Source organism: Saccopteryx leptura, chromosome 1 (assembly GCF_036850995.1).
Source record: "Saccopteryx leptura isolate mSacLep1 chromosome 1, mSacLep1_pri_phased_curated, whole genome shotgun sequence".
In the NCBI taxonomy this organism is placed as follows: Eukaryota; Metazoa; Chordata; class Mammalia; order Chiroptera; family Emballonuridae; genus Saccopteryx; species Saccopteryx leptura.
Genome location: NC_089503.1, coordinates 212,611,708 through 212,630,420, shown reverse-complemented (window position 1 = coordinate 212,630,420; position 18,713 = coordinate 212,611,708). Strand labels below are relative to the sequence as shown.

General features: G+C 41.5%; 1 protein-coding gene across 14 annotated transcripts in view; it reads left to right on the top strand.

The window, feature by feature from the left end:
• Positions 1-18,713, top strand: part of INPP4B (inositol polyphosphate-4-phosphatase type II B) — a 611,130-nt gene that overhangs the window by 531,058 nt on the left and 61,359 nt on the right. For all 14 annotated transcript variants that reach the window (XM_066385755.1, XM_066385735.1, XM_066385716.1 and 11 more), the window contains 4 exons: positions 11,523-11,695; positions 12,866-12,989; positions 15,368-15,485; positions 18,573-18,713. In XM_066385755.1, the coding sequence (XP_066241852.1) occupies positions 11,523-11,695; positions 12,866-12,989; positions 15,368-15,485; positions 18,573-18,713 (556 nt within the window). The remainder of the gene's footprint in view (positions 1-11,522; positions 11,696-12,865; positions 12,990-15,367; positions 15,486-18,572) is intronic.

Genomic DNA, 18,713 nt, shown 5'->3' with positions numbered 1-18,713 from the left:
TGTGTCTTTTCCCTGCCCCGTCTCCCTTGGTTCAGCCATTACTAAGCAACCCTGGTGTCTTTTATTGGAGACGAGCATTTAAAACCAACATTTAGGTGGGTAGGAGCATTCCGGTGGTTCTCTTTAACAACAGGTTACTCTCACTAGCAGTATCTGCTTTGAACTACAGTCTTCCTAGCCATAAATATTTTCACTGATTTCATACGCCTTTAGATAAAAAATGTCATATTGTTGTTCTAGTTAATTGTGAAATTTGACATTATATGAGTTAATAATATATTTCAAAGTATGATTTATGATAATAAGATTGATTTCTCCAACAGCCCCAAATTATCCAAACCAATAACTCAGATGGAAAAGCCACTTAATTCTTTTCTTTTTATAATTAATTAATGAATTAAGTCAGTGGATGACTCGAGTCATCTACAATTGATTGGAATGTATGATATGCTACAGACTGATGGGCATCTGTTACATCACTTACTAGTTCATTGTTTCCTCATGTTGTATAGGTTTTCTTCTGTTGTTTTCTTTATGGATTAAATACTTTTATTTTTAATCAGTTTCTGGAATTTTCATTCTGTTCATTTATATTTTATATTGGGATACATTTTGAAATCTTGTAGGGTAAGTCAACCCCGTGACAGTCGGTTTTTATTTCTTCATCACCATCCTTTGTTTTTACATTTCAGCTGTAATTAGTGTTTGTTTCTGGTGTATATGTAATGTGGTTAAACAGCCGTCTTCCGAATTGTTGCTGCTTCCATCTATGTTTTATGTTTCTCTCTCTCCTGCAACTATTTTTTTTTCAAGTTGCAGAATTTCCTTTTATAGTGTGTATTTAATAATGTTTTACATCTGTGGTGTCTAAGGTTTTTTGTTTGTTTTAGATCCAGGATTTATAATATACCTTACTCCATACAGGTTTTTCCAGGATTAATACAAATGGTGCAGAAAGAAGTAGAACCTTTTCTACTGTTCTGAACACAAATAGTAGAGTAACTGGTCCAGTGGTTCATGGCTTATATGTCTTTATATATTTTCTTTATGAACAAAATTGACCTTTTATTTTTTGTACTCTTAAACATACTGTAAGCATCAACTGTATGCATAATACCAAATGACTTCACTTTCATAATAAATTGACGACTCAAGGATAAAATCAGAAAATATTAGAATCTTAGAGATGTGCCCTTAAAGATTCTGTGGCCCTGGCAGGTTGGCTCAGGGGTAAAGTGACAAGCTGGTATGTGGATGTCCCAGTTTTGATTCCCAGTCAGGGCACATAGGGAGGCACTCATCTGCTTCTCCACCCCTCTCTCTTTTCTCTCTCTCTCTCTTTCTTTCCCTTTCCTGCAGCCATGGCTCAGTTGGAGAGAGTTGGCCCCAGGCACTGAGGATGGTTCCATGACCTCTGCCTCAGGCACTAAGAAGAGCTCAGTTGCTGAGCAACAGAGTAACACTCCAGATGAGCAGAGCATCGCCCCCTACTGGTCTCACCGGGTGGATCTTGTGAGGGGCTCATGCAGGAGTCTGTCTCTCTGCCTCCCTTCTTCTCACTGAATAAAAAAAAAAGATTATATAATAAACCTTCTAAATTATGTTAAGAAGCTTACCTACAGTATCTGCCAATTTTTCCTTAACCTGTGACACACATCTCCACTGATAGAAAACCTTTTATTTTCTAGAATAGAAGACTCCAGCTGTTGATCAAAATACATTTCTTTTAATTTTACTCATACTTAGATCTAATCCTTTGCCACAAACAGAACCAATTTACTTCCTTTTCCCCTTATTATCACCTAACATATTGTAGAGAAATCATCATGTCTTTTTTGTTGTTTATAGCTATATCCATATATATCTATATCCATCTTTGTGAAGGAAAAAAAAAATATATATATATATTTAATTTAAGTTAGGAGGGTGTAAACAGGCTTCCACATGTGCCCGGACCACGATCCACCTGGTGACCCCGATCTGGGGCCAATGCTCTGCCCATCTGAGGCCATGCTCACAACTGAGTTATTTTTAGCACCTGAGGTAAAGGCTCCATGGAGCCATCCTCAGCACCTGGGGCCAATGTACTAGAACCAATCAAGCCATGGTTGTGAGAAGGGAAGAGAGAGGGACAGAAGGGGGAGGGGGAGGGACAAGAATTAGATGATTGCTACTCCTGTGTGCCCTGACTGGAAATTGAACCCAGGACTTCCACAGGCTAGGCCAATAATGCTCTACTACTGAGCCAATCGGCCAGGGCCTATATCTGTATATTTTAAACTTTGGACAGGAGGATAGTGTATACACAGGAAGATGCATACACATAAGTGTACAGATTGAATTTTCATGAGAAACATATTTAGTTTTGAATTGCCACTTTTGGTCATTTTTCAAAGGAATAGCATGGAACACAGAGTGACGCAGTTAGGACCACCTTCTTATTTTTAGATGCTATCCTATTAATGATAGCTTAGTTCACATTAGCTGCTTTGACAGCCATATTTTACAACAAATTCCATTGATATCCATAAACCTTGCTAAATGTGACCTATCTTTCAGGCTTCTCAAGATTCAAGTAATCTTTAAGCACCACTATGTGTTAAAAATTGTGAAATATAGAGGTACAAGGAGATTAAGACACAGTCTATCTCAATTCTACTGAAAAGATTGATGTCTAAACCCATGACTGCAGTATAATACACTTTTGAGTACAGTCTAATAAATACCTATTTTTTTCATCCATCATATCTACTGTCCTACCCAGGTTTATTTTATTCACATTTTATAAATATTTTCTGGCAAATCACAGAAGTAATGGATAAAAATGATGGGAAAATAGAGATAAATACAGATCTTTGAGGAACATCACTAAAAAAACCCTCTATGCTTTGAAATAATACTTGTTAATCACTACTCTTTGGGAATGTGTGTTCAACTTCCTATGTATTTATCCGTTCAGCTCATTGCACAGCCTGTATCTCCCTGTCTCCAGAAGACTATCATGAAATGCACTGTGGGAAAGACCAAATACCTAGGTCACTGAGTACTCCTTTCTAATGTACCCAGCTATAAACCCTGACAAGAAATGTTTTGGCAGGTTTTTTTTTTAATTCAAGTAGAGTTGGGGTACAATATTATATTCATTTCAGGTATATGACAAAATGATTCATCATTTATATACCCTACGATGTGATCACCACACAAAGTCTAATAACCATCTGTCACTGTGCAAAGTTATTAAAATGTTATTACCTATATTTCTTTCTCTGTTCACTACATCTCCATGGCTTATTTATTTTCTTTGGGCAGATTTTCTTGATATTATTAAGTGGATGTCTTCAGTACATGGGCATATTTACACATACCTGCAGGAAAATCATTATATTCCAGAACTTATTCTCAACATTAAACAATTTATTTTAGTGGGTTTATAATATATAACAAATCTGTTTTATTTTGTAAAATTATAAGCAAAGAACATTATTTTCATCAAAGAACTTAAATATTAATATTTCTGAACTACATGAATATTTAGAATTTTGTGAGAAAGAGCTTGGCTTCTGGCCCTTGCATTCTTAGTTGATAGCCTGCCCTGTTAACCACCAGTCTGCACTGGTCTGTTCTTCCCAGGAAGAAGCGTCTCTAATCTTTCTCTCTACAGAATATTTTGCTATTACCCTTTTAACAAAGTGTTGTTTAATCAGACACAAATTTGTGACATTTTGGGATAACTTTATGAAAACCCATCCTGTACGTATGTCTCAAACTTACTATGAAGTTGTCCCTTAGGCAGAGGTATCGCCCTGTATTCATAATTACACTTGAAAAGCTACTGAACTTTTTTCTAAATCTGATGATGTTCACACAGAGAAACTGGGATAGGGAGAGAATACAGATTCATATCTCCCCATCCGGGAGTTTGGGGCAGCTGATCATAGAGTGGAATAAGAAATGGGGCCCTGGCTGGTTGGCTCAGTGGTAGAGCATCGGCCTGGCATGCGGGAGTCCCGGGTTCGATTCCCGGCCAGGGCACACAGGAGAAGCGCCCATCTGCTTCTCCACCCCTCCCCCTCTCCTTCCTCTCTGTCTCTCTCTTCCCCTCCCTCAGCCAAGGCTCCATTGGAGCAAAGTTAGCCCGGGCGCTGAGGATGGCTCCTTGGCCTCTGCCTCAGGCACTAGAATGGCTATGGTTGCAGCAGAGCAATGCCCCAGATGGGCAAAGCGTCGACCCCTGGTGGGCGTGCTGGGTGGATCCCGGTCGGGCACATGCGGGAGTCTGTCTGACTGCCTCCCCATTTCCAACTTCAGAAAAAAATACAAAAAAGAAAGAATAATAAAAAAAAAGAAATGGTACTGTATACATTATGTTTGGTTACTTGCCTACTTACTCGGCACTTGTAGGTTAATCTATTTACATGAGGCTTTGTTGTGTTTATAGAAGTATTTCTTTTGAAAAATGGTTCACTCTACTTCACTCGCCTTCAACTTTGCTAAGAAAAACAACTGAACTCATCTAGTTCATTCACTTCAGGATAAAATGCATCTCCTCTTGCCTCCCCTGGATGCCTGTGCTCAACGAGCCCTACCTCAACTTAGTATCATATCACTACCCGTCTCTTCTCTATCTTAGTTACTGGACAAAACGATAAGAGCTCTCTGATGCATATGTCTTAGTGATTTCAGGTTGGTCAGTGACCTCTGACCTATTCAGCTTATTCTTAAATCCTCGGCATGTTTATAGGGCCTAGTCCTGAAGTTATAGTTTCCTTAAGGCCAAAGGGCAAAATAAGCCCAATGCGTGTGGATGGGTGACTCCTCCAGGTCCAGCATAGACCCCCATTCAAACGTCATCCTGCACCAAATACAGAGCTTCTTTGATGAATGGATTTAGTTCTTGGAAACTGTTTTAGCAGAATTTACTTAAGGTTTTCAACTTTGTGCTACAAAATAAGAAGTTGAACCAGGATATCAGTTGATGCATTTCCTTTGCTATTTTTCTAAAAGCAAGACTGGAAAGTTCATGACACTGTGTTCTCGGGCTGGCGGGGTTTAAACAAACAGGACTCCCTTGACATGAGAAAAGGTTGCCTTTGTTCTTCTTATAGCAAGCTCTTTGTCTCGAGTGGGACAGTATACTCACTTTTTAATACATCTGGAAGGTGTCCTGATCAGTCACTTACTTGGATCACAGTTCAGTGGACACAGGATGAGTGCATTTAAGATGTATGCGTGTCCTCTGTGTGAATACCCTTGGTGCCTTTCAGACTGCCCTGAGGCAGAGGCACAGGAAGGGTCAGCATAACTCCCAGGGTTACCAGACAGCTTGTCTCCGTTTGCCCTGCTCGAGACCTGTTGTTTCTAGATTTGGTCTTGTGTCTTACCTTTTGGTCCTCTGCTCACACATACTCCATACCTTCCCCATTCTCCCCCACCCCTACGTCCCCTATCCCTACTCCTACTATGGTGACTGTCCACCTAGTCTTTCTTTTTATTTTTTCCCATAGCTTCAGGCTCAACATTTACCTCTACTTTATTCAGCCTTTTCCAAGTCCTTGAGTCATCTCAACCCCTCCCTGCCTCCCATCTAGTGCCTCTGCGGCCCCTCCGGTTTATGGCATCTGTTTATGGCATTTGTCATCTTCACACCAGGCACCCCTCCCAGACTCAGTTCCTACAAAGCCCCAGTTTTGGGTGCTCACTCCCTGCAGACCATCAGCTTCCCAGAACACCCTCCACCTAGGACATTTCTTCAGCTGTTCAGTGAAGAGTGTGACAAAGAGGTGCTCTCTCATCTCTGAACCCTTCCCTCTTCCAGACATGTTTTGTCACTGTCTCATCTATCATAGCACTAACCATCCTCCCGGATATTGTAGGCATTACTTTACACCTCTTTCCTTCTCTTCTACAGTTTAACCTCCTCGCGGGCTGGGGCCATGTATTGTAAATAGTAGCATCACCCATAGGACCTCGGCCAAGAAGTTCTATGTGTCTAACAGTAACGAGTATATTTCTCATGGTGGCGGTGGAAAAAGGGAGAGAAAGTCATATAGGGAGGATAGGTTAGCATTTGTTAACGAAAGCTATATGCACCTCGATTTTAAAATTCCTGCACCAAAGCCAGGAGGTGGACACTAAGGGATGGGCAAGAGATGAGGAGAACTTGGAGGAGGGTGTCTGAGTGACCAGGGAGGACTCTCTAGGCAGCTGGGCCTCCACAGGTGGTTTTCTTTCCCTGTTGTCTGGATTAGCCGACCCTCTGTGCTCCAGAACCCCAGGGTATGTCCGGACAGCTGGAGGCCTCCCATGAGCACGTTCTGTGACCCAAGTGGGCCGTGGATGTTATACATAGACCAAGGAATTTAGCCGTGAGGTGTCTGGAGAGGAAGCCTTATCACGAATTGCCCCCTCCAGGGATTGTGCTCATGTTGTAAACTGTACCTGAAAGGCAGGGTCTTCTCTTAGAGGTCACAAAGGCTGCCACATCGGGATTGGTGTGGGACACGGGCCCTTGGGAAGCAGCAAGGACTCTGTGTGCAGGGGCGCCACTATCCCTTACCTCCAGCCCCTGACCATGAGCCCACTGCCATTGTTCTGTGCTCCCTGAGATGTGGGCATTATATCAAAGCCCTGGTGGCTGGGGGTTTGGGCTCCGTTCAGTTTCATCTCCCTCCTTGAAGGCCTGGCGTCACAGTTCATCAGCCCTCCAAGCTGGGCTCATGTCTTCTCCATCTTTTGCATGGAGTTTAATGGGCATGTGATCTTCTAGCCTCTCTTTTTTCTCAATGTCTGAAAAGTTGTGATAACACAAAATAACAATGGCCACAAGCTTGTGTGGAGTTAATTATTTTAAATGAGCAAAGAAGAACAAGCCCCTGAGACGAAAACGGCTCAGCAATTGGAAAGATGGCATTACACCCTGCTACCGTCGGTCAGTAGTTGGCTCTTTTATTTTTCTCCCGAGTAACATCAGTGCCCCTGGGCTCAGAGGACCTGAGCATCCCGGACTGGAAGTAGATGGTGCATGGAGGAGGCGCGGGGCAGCCGGCAGGCCTCTGACCCCCCAGTAAGCTCCGCTGGAATCCGCCATGGGACCCAGGGGACGACCGGGAAGCAGACTCCGCTTGGACAGCTGCCTGCACACTCCACAAAGCTCCGGAAATGCCCAGCTAAGCCACACACACTTGTTTTCCTGAGGAAGGACTCTGCTCGCTGGACTCGGGGCAAAGGAGTTTCCGCAAGGTTTTATACAGGCCCTATCATGTGCTTCTTTTGTCTCTTCCTCTGTGCCTGAAAAGAGCCCAGGGGCTGGAATCAGAAATGTGGTCACCTAAGTGCCAACTGGTCCCATTAGCTACCGGAGTGGTGTTTGTGCAACAACGAGCTTCACTGGATATATTGTGTGTGTGTGTGTGTGTGTGTGTGTGTGTGTGTGTGTGTGTGTGTAAACTCTTGGTTGAAACTTGAAGAAACTACACTCAGGATAGTGGATGGGTACATCTCAGAGTTTCCTACTTTGAATAGTGCAGAATGAAGACCATCTTCGTCCCTATTAGGAAATGGCTTTACCACAATGACAGTGTAAACGAGAGGTCACATGTGATGTATGGAGAGACGCAAAGGCTGGGGAGAGTGACAACAGTCTCCAGACTGTCAAAGACTGCAGCTTTTTCCTTTGCCCAGAACATATTTTTCAGGAGGAAACGTAAGCATTTGCTGTCCCTTTGTGAGAGTGATGGGGACTGCTCCCTGGAGCAAAAAGGCCATTTAGGAACTGACCTCGGCCTTTCTTTGGCCCGTCATCCCCACTGTGATATTTCAGAACCCGAGATTCCCGCTGAGTGAATACTACCAGGGACAAGACCCAGAGTCACTGCAGTTTGCCTATGCCAGTGCAGTTTTTTTTAATCCACTGAACTCTGTCTCTTTTCTAGAAACAACAACAACAAAATAGATGTATCTTAGCTCTCATTTGCTTCTATATAAGAAGCTTACTACTATTTTTAAGACGTTCTACCTTGCAGCCCTGGCTGGGTTACTCACTGGATAAAACATAAACTTGGTGTGCCGGTAGTCACATGTTTGACCCCGGTCAGTGCGCTGATGAGAAGCAATCAGTAAATGCACAATTAAATGGAACCGCTAAGTGAAACAAGGAGTTGATGCTTCTCTTTCTATTTCTCTCCCTGTCCCTCTCTCTTTCTCTTCCTCTCTCTTGCTCAAATCAATGGAGAATTTTTTTTAAAAAAGACATTGCACCTTGCTCAAGAACTTATTTTCCTTAAATTTTAGCCATAAAAATGTATATAATAACAGTAAAGGTAGACACTGGAATACTGTTAGTATCAGACAAGTACCTAACACTACCCCTATGTTTAGAATATCAGCGTATTTATTTTTATTTGTTCCTGGTTTTCACTTTAAACTAGTAGGACTAAAAATTAGACCTTTTTTGGTTTTACTATCTGATTGCAGTTTATTATTAAGAATCAGCTGGTCAGATAAGTGCAAGGATAGGCTTAGAAATGAATAAAGAAAATTATCCCGATGCTAATGAAGAAATCTGTGATGATTCCTCATTCAAAGATCTTTGAAAAATAAAACCAGCAGCCATATTTAATTTGAGCTGTCACCTGGTATCTAACAAGGGGGATGAGGGGGACACAAGTCAGAATTCCATTTTCCATCTAGAAAGAGCCTATCACCCACATGACCAAGTCTTTGACCATTTGGCAAAGACAGTGTGATGCGAGATGCCTAAATAGTATATAAATGCTGGTTGGGAACTATGCACATGTACAGAGAAGTTTGAGTCAGTTATTTGAAAGAAGTGGAGAAGTGCTTCTACTTCAGCCTAAGAAAGCAGCGCCACCTGCTGCTCAAGCTTTAGTTTACCTGTGAGAATTCTTAACTGATCTCTCCAACTACACACAAAACATTGGCTTGTAGTCTGTTATCCTTTAAGATCAATATCTGGGTCCATTTATTGAAATATTTGTTTTCTTTGTGTGTGCGTGTGTTGGTCTACACATTCATATTGGGAGCGAAAATAAAAGAGTAGGAGGTAAAAGGATATAATTTGAAAAACTAGGAATATAAAGTATTCTTTCTTGGTGTCTATTGATAGGTCTTTTATTCTGAAACAAAGTGACATCCCTCCATTTGCCTTTTTATATGTAGTAATGATATGAGAATCGGTAGATAACCAATGCTTGTTTAAATGGAACCTTTGTTCATATTTTATTATAAGCTGCACAAAAGTGAGTTCATTATTAAATGATTACAAACTTACTAGGCCTTTGTTGAATTCCTCTTTCACTAGTGTTTTTTATCTATAGTATAGCATGTAACTGTACAATAGTTTCAGTAACTCCCAGTGTTCCTGATGTACTTTTCATCATAAAATCACATTGGCATTTACATAGACTATTAACAAGAGCACATATTTTTATGAAGTTGAGGTTACTAATTACCCTTCCAATCATTTTGATTTATTGCATTTAGTTTATAATACCACAACGTAAAATATAAAAGTGACAGTAGACATGGTACAATAGAGATTATGATTCTTTTTGTTGTTCCTTATAACTCTTCCAAGGTCTTACCTAGATACTGACCACTGACATCACTCATGACAAAGCTCAGACTTCTGTGCTGAGAAATTCATATAATTTTAGATCCTGGTCCATAATTAATTTTTCAGGATGCACTCAGTTCTTTAAATTGTATCTGTCATACTGTTAATTTATTTATATTTTAATGGAATGTCACAGTCCAGTCCAAAATTTGTAATATGTATTTGACATTTGTCAGGGTTTTGATCTTGTAGCGCACTGAAAATCATATCTCTATCATATGCCAAAGTCATAATTTTATAATTGGAACGTATTAGAAATCAAGACAAACCAAAAATAGAGAGCTTCCAATTTGGTATCTTGGTTTGAAGAAAAACCTACTCTCAAATTGCAAATATTGTAAAAAATATGGTTTCCTCACACTTGTCTTTATGTTAAAAGACTTTCTTTATACTTTTTTGTAACTTAACTCATTCAATTAAAACTGATTGAGCACTGGCCGGTTGGCTCAACGGTAGAGCATCGGCTCAGTGAGTGGAAGTCCCAGGTTCGGTTCCTGGTCAGGGCACACAGGAGAAGTGCCCAACTGCTTCTCCACCCCTCCCCCTTCTCTCTCCCTCTCTCTCTTTTCATCTTCCAAGCCATGGCTCAAATGGTTCAAGCAAATTGGCCCTGGGCATTGAAGATGGCACCCATGGCCTTGCCTCAGGTGCTAAAATACCTCAGTTGCTGAGCAACAGATCAGCAGCCCCTGATGGTCAGAGTATCACCCAGTAGGGGGCTTGCCAGGTGAATTATGGGCAGGGCACATGCAGGAATCTATCTCTCTGCCTCCCCGTCTCTCACTTAATAATAAAAAAAATTGATTGAAAACCTGTTATATGTTAGACACTATGCCAGGTTCTCGAAATTCAATGATTAAACCATAAATCCCTTGTCCTCAGAAGGCTCCCTTTCTTGCTGAGCAACAGTGTATAGATAATTCTAGAACAGTGAGGGAAAGGAGTTATGGTCAAGAAAGGAGGTGAACTCAATCCAAACTGTGTTATGTTACTGTTGCTTGTTAGGGGGCTATCCCAGGAGAGAAAAATCCTGAGTGGAGTCTGCAGATAAGATCAAGTGTTTGTCAGGATGATAAGCAGAAGGAAGTTGTACCAGGACTGGAGACAAGATTCTGCAGAGACACGGAGATGAAAGAGAAGGACAGGTCTGGGGAAGCGTGTTGCTTTTTTCACTGGAACTTAAAACTGCAAGTGAAGAAGTTCTGAGAACTGAGACCAGACAAGGAGGCAGAGGTCAAATACAGAGGATCTTTTATGCATTTGGACTTTATCCTGAATGCTTTCATATTGGAAACATATTCTAAGGAAGGAAGCTGGAGTAGTGAGTGATGGGGTGGGATTCAATCTGAAGAGCAAGCTGCCTCTGGCAGTGCGGTTAAGGGAGCATGGGAGTGCAGTGGAGCTGGAGGGAGGGAGGTTAGTTAGGGGGCGGGAGAGAGAGGGATCCAGGGAAGTTATGCGTGCTGACGGTGCTGATGGTGCTGACGGCAGAGGCCAGGGGGAAGGACACTGTTGGATGGGTTATTACAATAGGAAAATGAATTCAACAACCCAGTAAAGGTGAGGACTGCAGAAGTCCGGGAAGGCTTGTGTTTCCAGCATGGGAAGAGTCTGGTGGCACCGTCCACTAACATAAAGGCAGTGCACAGATTACAGATGAGCACAGATGAAAAGAGGTGCCATGGTGAACGTGTTAAATACACCCAAGCAAAGAAGTCCATGGGTGGCTGGGTATGGACTTCTGGAGTTCAGAGGCAGGATTTCAATTGAAGATCTTTAGATCTAATCTTTATGAATCCTTAAAAATATGTGCAAGTCGACTGAAAAAAAATCTTGCCAAACCTTCCGTCATCTATCCCGCTGTGTTTGCACCCCTCTCTCCTCGCAGAGGACTGGTATGAGCAGTTGTACCCCCTCATCCTCACCCTGAAGGACGGCATGGAGGAGGTGGTGAACCGAGCCCGGCAGTCCCTGACCTTTGTGCTCCTTCAGGAGCTCGCCTACAGCTTGCCCCAGTGTCTCCTGCTGACCCTGAGAAGGGACGTCGTCTTCAGCCAAGCGGTGGGTCCCCGTGTTGCAAGCCCCGCACAGCGGTGGGTGGTTCACTGCTATCCTTGGTGAAGGCAGAGGTCTTCCCTGGGCAGTTTAATTTTTAAAGGGACCCTTTCCTGACAGGTTTGGTACCTGGATTCTCTTATTTGTAATAAACATGAAGCAAAAAAGTGCATGGAAACAGTTGATAAGACGTCAGTGTTTGTCTGTAAAGAGGTGGCCACGCTGCTGAAACATACAGTCCCTTCTATTTCACGGAGCAGAGTCTGGGAAAGGAAGGGGTAGCCATGCTGTCATCGTGTTGTGCCTTGGGGTCTCCGCAGAGGGCACAGCAGAAGGAAGGGGACAGCTGCCTTGCACTGCGGGTGGCCAGCTAGGACCGGAGACAAGGTCTGTCTGCAGCAATCGCTACTTATCCAGCTCCCTCATGAATCCCAGGTCGGGCCTCATGATGATCTCTCTTTTTGTTTATAAAGTGAATTTGCCGGAAGGGAGGCTTGAACAGGAGGTTTGACAGGACCACCTCCTTTGCCTATACCCAACCTGATTCCAGGACCCCAAGGCCAGCCAGCCTCCATCACAGTGGCCATGCGGGGGGCCTTCCTTCTCCTCTCCTCCCTCCGCCCCATGATTGAATTTTATAGACAGACATGAGGGAGAGAGACAGAGGCCTCTCTTCTAAACATTCCAGGCAAAGGGGATATTTTAGCCAAACTGTCCCTGTCCTCTACAATTTCATGGATGGCCCAGTGACAAATGGAGCTATATGTCAGGCACTATCTTCTGACTGATACACATTTCTTCACTGAGTCTTTTCATTGACTCTACGAGATGAGTACTCTTGTCTCTGTGCTACACGTGCACAAAAATAGTTTTACAATGACAGTATTTGTAAGTGTTAAATAGCTTGTTATTTTTTCACCACAAGAAATGGTAGGGACAGGATCTGTAGACACGACAGCCTGACGGCAGAGCCCAGCCTCATTCCGCTCTCACAGTGCTGTCTGCCCCAGGCCTTACCTGGTCAAAGACTGTCAACTGGTTTCAACACAGATAGACAGAGTTTTTTATCTGTCCTTGAAAATTCTTAATTAAATCTCTGATGCCTCAGAAGTCTTCAATATTTTTAAATTAAAGTTTGCTGACCCCCATCCATTTCTTCAATGATTTCCTTTTCAGCTTGCTGGACTGGTGTGTGGTTTCATCATCAAATTACACACGAGTTGGCATGACCCCGGCTTCCTGCAGCAGCTTCACACAGTGGGATTGGTAGTCCAGTATGAAGGACTGCTGAGTACATACAGTGAGTATGGCTTCTGTACATGTTAAAGTCATATTCCTGTGCATGGAATATTTGGTCCTTGGATTCTTCAGTAAAAATGAGAAGTAAAACTTCATAGCATCAAGGCCCTGGCTGGTGGCTCAGTAGACAGCGCATCAGCCTGGTATGTGGAAGTCCCAGGTTTGATTCCCAGTCAGGGCACACAGGAGAAGAAACCATCTGTTTCTCTCTACACCCCCCTTCGCTTCACACACCTTTACTCTCCCTCTTCCCCTTTTGCAGCTGGAAGCTCGATTGGTTTGAGCATATCCCTGGGTGCTGAAGATAGCTCGATTGGTCTGAGCATGTGAGCCTCAGGTGCTAAAAATAGCTTGTATTCAAGCATTGGCCCCTCGATGGGGTTGCAGGGTGGATCCAGTCAGGGTACATGCAGGAATCTGTCTCTCTGTCTTCCCTCCTCTAAAAATTTTATTGCATCAAGCGTTACAAAAATAATGTCACTTTTTGTTTTTTGCATTCGCTTCGTAACTGTACTTTTACCCCTATTATGTTATGAAAATAGAATTATAGATTATTTTATAGTGGAGACCTAAGCAGCCATCTGGCTTTTTTAATAGAAAAGGCTCTTTGCCAACCTAGTTTCAATGACTGGATTTTTAAAGCCCAAATCTCTCATGCCTAGAGCTGTGCTGTTCAGTTCATAGTCTAGTGTGGTTGTAGAGCATTTGAAATGTATCTGGTCCAAACTTGTCTCTACTAGGTGTGGGTAACAGATTTAGAGACTACTCAAAAATAGTTTTATATTAACAATTAGTTATTTTATATTGATTTACAAATGACATGACATTTTTGATATATTGCATTAAAGTGTAGCATTAAAGTTAATTTCATCTTTTTAATTTTGTCTTTTAAAAGTAGACTACCAGAAAGTTGACAATTCTATGTGTGGCTTGCGTTCCTTTTCTGTTGGACAGTGCTGATCTAGAATCTTACTTGATTACCTCCTTCTTAGGTTGTACTTGTCAGTGTATTGAGATATAAAACTAGCATGAGCCTAGCTAGGATCTTCAATTCAGCCAACACTGCTATCTCCAGAAATCAATATCACTCCTGCCAATGGAAAGAAATCTGCACAACATTTTATTTCATAAAAAAGTCAAAATGACAACTGAGGAAGTGAGGAGACTGGGAGAAAAAAGGTGAAAGGATTAGCCAAAAGCCATGTTTACATAACACAGATACAGACAACAGGGTAACAATAGCCAGATTGGGGCTGGAATGGTAGGGGAAAGAGATGTGGTGTGTAGATGGTATTTTATTGAGTTGTACTCTTGAAACCTATATGGTTTGGTGAACCATGCCATCCTAATAAATTAGAAAACAAAAACGAAACAGTTGGCCCTGGCCAGTTGGCTCAGTGGTAGAGCATTGGCCCAGTGTGTAGAAGTCCTGGGTTCGATTCCTGGTCAGGGCACACATGAGAAGCGACCATCTGCTTCTCCACCTCCCTCCCCCTTTCCCTTCTCTCTCTCATCTTCTCCTCTCCCACAACCATGGCTCAGCTGGAGCAAGTTGGCCCTGGGTGCTGAGGATGGCTCCATGGCCTTGCCTCAGGTGCTGAAATAGCTCAGTTGCCAAGCAATGGAGCGATGGCCCCAGACAGACAGAGCATCACCCCCTAGGGCAGGGGTCTCAAACTCAACTCAGCATGTGGGCCGCAGAGCAAGATCACAGCCGTTTGGCGGGCCGCACTAGGTCTACAAAAGGCAACTGTTACGCAACACTTTTCTCACTGCAGTTGAAAACAAAAAAAAATCAGTACAACAAGCACAATCGTACATGCAGTTTACTCAGTGTCACAAAATGACCAGAAACTGTAGTTCGCATCACAACTGCTGTTAACTAAGCTAATATCTAGCTAGGATGCTAGAGAAATGAAAAATACAAGTAGGCCCCTAGGCTTACTTAATTTTATCCAAAATATTTTGAACTTCGTGGATTAGTCTGCGGGCCGCACAAAATTGCGGGCTGCACAAAATTGTTCAGCGGGCCGCATGCGGCCCGCGGGCCGCGAGTTTGACCCCTGCCCTAGGGGCCTTGCCAGGTGGATTCTGGTCAGGGAACATGTGGAAGTCTGTCTCTCTGCCTCCTGGCTTCTCATTTAAGAAAGAAAGAAAAAAAAAACAGTCAAAATGTCTCTCCAGCTTCTCCTTTGGCACGGCTCTTATTTCACTGATGGAAACCTTCAGCCTGTGAGGAGAAGCACTGAGAATGGACTCACTGCATTCAGAAACTCATTCACTAAAATGCTAGAGCAGATTCCTGCAGTGAGGTGGACTTCTGAGTGGCATTGTCTTCAAACAGTATGCCCGTAACCAGACTCCTTTCCCCCCGTATAGGTGATGAAATCGGAATGCTGGAGGACATGGCAGTGGGCATTTCAGATTTGAAGAAAGTTGCATTTAAAATAACTGAAGCCAAATCCAATGATGTCTTGCCAGTTATAACAGGAAGACGGTAAGTGGTGCCCATTTTCTCAAGACCAAGCTTTGTTAGATATTTGTTGACTTGACGAAGGAGCTGAGGAGAGCTAAGCTTTGCTCTGGAAATTTTTGTTTTGTTCTCTTTTCCTTTTTGGTGACATGACAGGGGATGATCTTGAAAATCTCTTAGAAGCCTCATGACTATAAATTGTATGGTGGTGAGGTGAGTATGGTCTTGCCTCCCCATGAAATATGAAGAATTCAAAATACCAGCTTGCATGAGAACACTTTTCTCTTTACTACTCTCTAGTGTAACACTCTCTGGGTATTTTTACTTTCACTGGAATTTTTTGGTTACTAGCATCAAAATTCTTAAGATGACTTCACATTGAATTCTGTTAAAAAGCAGCAACATATTAGAAAAGCCGTATTTTCTATGTCAGGGACATATACCACCATTTTTCTTAATTATTTTTGACAATTCACTCCCAGGCTGAGATTTCTGAGAATGGTTTTAGATAAATGGCTTTGAAGGTCAGCATATGATGGGCAGAATATCAGAAATAATTAAGAAAAATGATTATGTGTAGTATAGACCTCCCAAGAGAAGAATTATACCCTATGGTAAATCATTTCAATCATGATTTCTCCAAATTATAACCATTCTGGTGTTAGCACTTTTCAATGCTTCCTAAGGATATTTGAAATTTGAAAACATTTTCAGACCATAATGAGTAGTCTGAGAATATGAGTGTACTATAGAGAGAACCTTGTCCATGCTAGGGAGAGAGGAAGAGACTAAGTAAATTCAAACTAATCTTTTTTTTTAACCATAGTAAATATATGATAATTCTTTTTATGATGTGTGATGAATGACTTAAGATACATGGTTGCATGAAAGGCAGCTGCTTCTTATACATAAAGAAAAACCACATTCTCTTAAAACTAAACATTACCTCTGTGCACTCAGGCTTAATTTGCCATTCATTGGAAGAAAGAGGAGTAAAATGACTCATACACACACTTGGAAAATAGTACCACTCTATAACATGATAAAGATTATTGTTGAAAGTGAGAAACTAATACTTTCATCACAATTTGTGAGGGAAGCTTACCAGGGCACTTTATATAGGCAGAGTGCAGGTGGCTGTTTCTAAGGGCATTCTTCAGGTTGTACCGACTTCAAACCGATCAAACAAAAGAGTGGACTTCCAGAATGGCCAAGTGAGCAGCTGGGCAGATCCTCTCTTCAGAAAGCAACATTACTCATGGACAGAATTGTCTAAGGTTGTCCTCTGAGGACTACAGGAATAATGCACACACTAATTAGGAAGCACGTATTCAAGGAAAACTTGTGAGCGTTGCATGATACAGTTGGGGTCTGTGGCCTTTTCGCCAAGGGCTGCTCCCGTCAACCCAGGTCCATCATTGCAGTGTTGCTCTGGGTGGGTGACCCATGAAAACCAGCAGTTTTGCCACCAGAGACGAGAGGCTGACTTGACTTGAATTGTAAAGCAAAAAAAGCACACTCCTGAAAAGTTGTCAGAAACAGGGCTGACTTAGATCATTTCATTCACAGCAGCGTCAAAAAAAGAATTGCATCGGCTGAATTCGACAAAGTACTCTAAAAACTGAACACAGAACAAACAAAATGTTGCCTGGAGAAATTAATAAGATCCAATAGGTGGAAAGATAGCCCAGGCTCACAAATTAGGATTCTCAATATTGTGTAGATGGCAATTCTCCATGAATTGATCTGTAGATTCAAAGTAATTGCTATCTAAATCTCAGTTGTAACTTTTTGTAGAAATCGGCAAGCTAAATCTAAAATTTACATGAGAATACAAAGAACCCATAATGCCAAAACCAATTTTATAAAAGTACAAAGTTGGAGGACTTGTACTTTCTGATTTCAAAGGTTACTATGAAACTCTAGTAATCAAGACTGGATAGTTCTGGCATAAGTACATACATATAGATCAATGGAAAAGAATGTGGAGTCCAGAAATAAACTATCAATATTACCTTTAGGGTCAGTCAGTTTCAGCAAAGGTGCCAAAACAGATCAATAGAGAATCTTTTCAAAACATGTTGCTGTGACAATTGGTTATCTACATTCATAGGGTAAACTAAAAATGTTTCACAAGAGGTTCTTTAATTGTTCTGCACTTCTTATCCTAACCCCAGCACTCTGAATAGTCCTGATATCACAGGGTTTTCCCAATTTCTGGGTAAAACACTCAACATTTCTAGATACAATTTATACTTCATCAGAAGATGTCAAGATTCAAAATACAGGAGTAGGTATTCTGTTGACCATATTTTCTGAATCCTAATTTAAGTTTTCAACACTAAGCACTATGAATAGTTTGAATGAAAATTTCTAATTTCCAAAAAATATACCAGTGATACACTAATGTTGACAAATGATAAGGAACTCCCAAAAGCTAATCTTAAATAATGAAACTATTACATTGTCATCAGGCCATCATAAGTAAATAGGTTCATCAATAACAACCTAGCTCAATTGGTTAGAACATTGTCCCCATACACTCAGGGTTGCAGGTTTGATCCTGGTTGGGGCACTTACGAGAATCAACCAATGAATGCATAAATAAGCAGAAGCATAAATCAGTGTTTCTCTCTCTCCCTTCCTGTCTCTCTCTAAAATCAATGAAAAATAATAATAGCAATCAGTTCATGATTATTAAAAATGTTATAAATTATTTGGCTTGTTAGATTCACTATATTAAAAAAGTTATCATTAAATTATTTTGTTATTCTAGTTACTGGTTCAGTTTTTAAAAAATAACTAAATCAAGAAAATAAACATTAAGGCTCTATGCACATGGCCCTGATATACAAAAAAGAACTAAAACATCCTTCCTCAGAATAATGGAGAGAAATCAAACATGTAAACAATCCTCCATGCCAAGTAATTTAATAGTGAAGTGAATGAAATGATGATTGAATGAATTAAGAATAGAAAACAAGCAGATAGCCAAAAACCTAAATCAGTGCTATATTCCAACTGTTTTATTGTTTGTGGCCAATGAATCTAAAATAACATAAAGATGAATGACACAAGCAACGCTTCTTCTCTGTCTTCCGCCTTCTTCAGTGAACGTTACGTGGTGGAGGTGAAACTTCCCGCAAGAATGTTTGAGTCTCTACCTCTACAGATTAAAGAAGGGCAGTTGCTTCATGTGTGTCCTGTGCTTTTTAACATCGGAATCAATGAACAGCAAACTCTTGCTGAGAG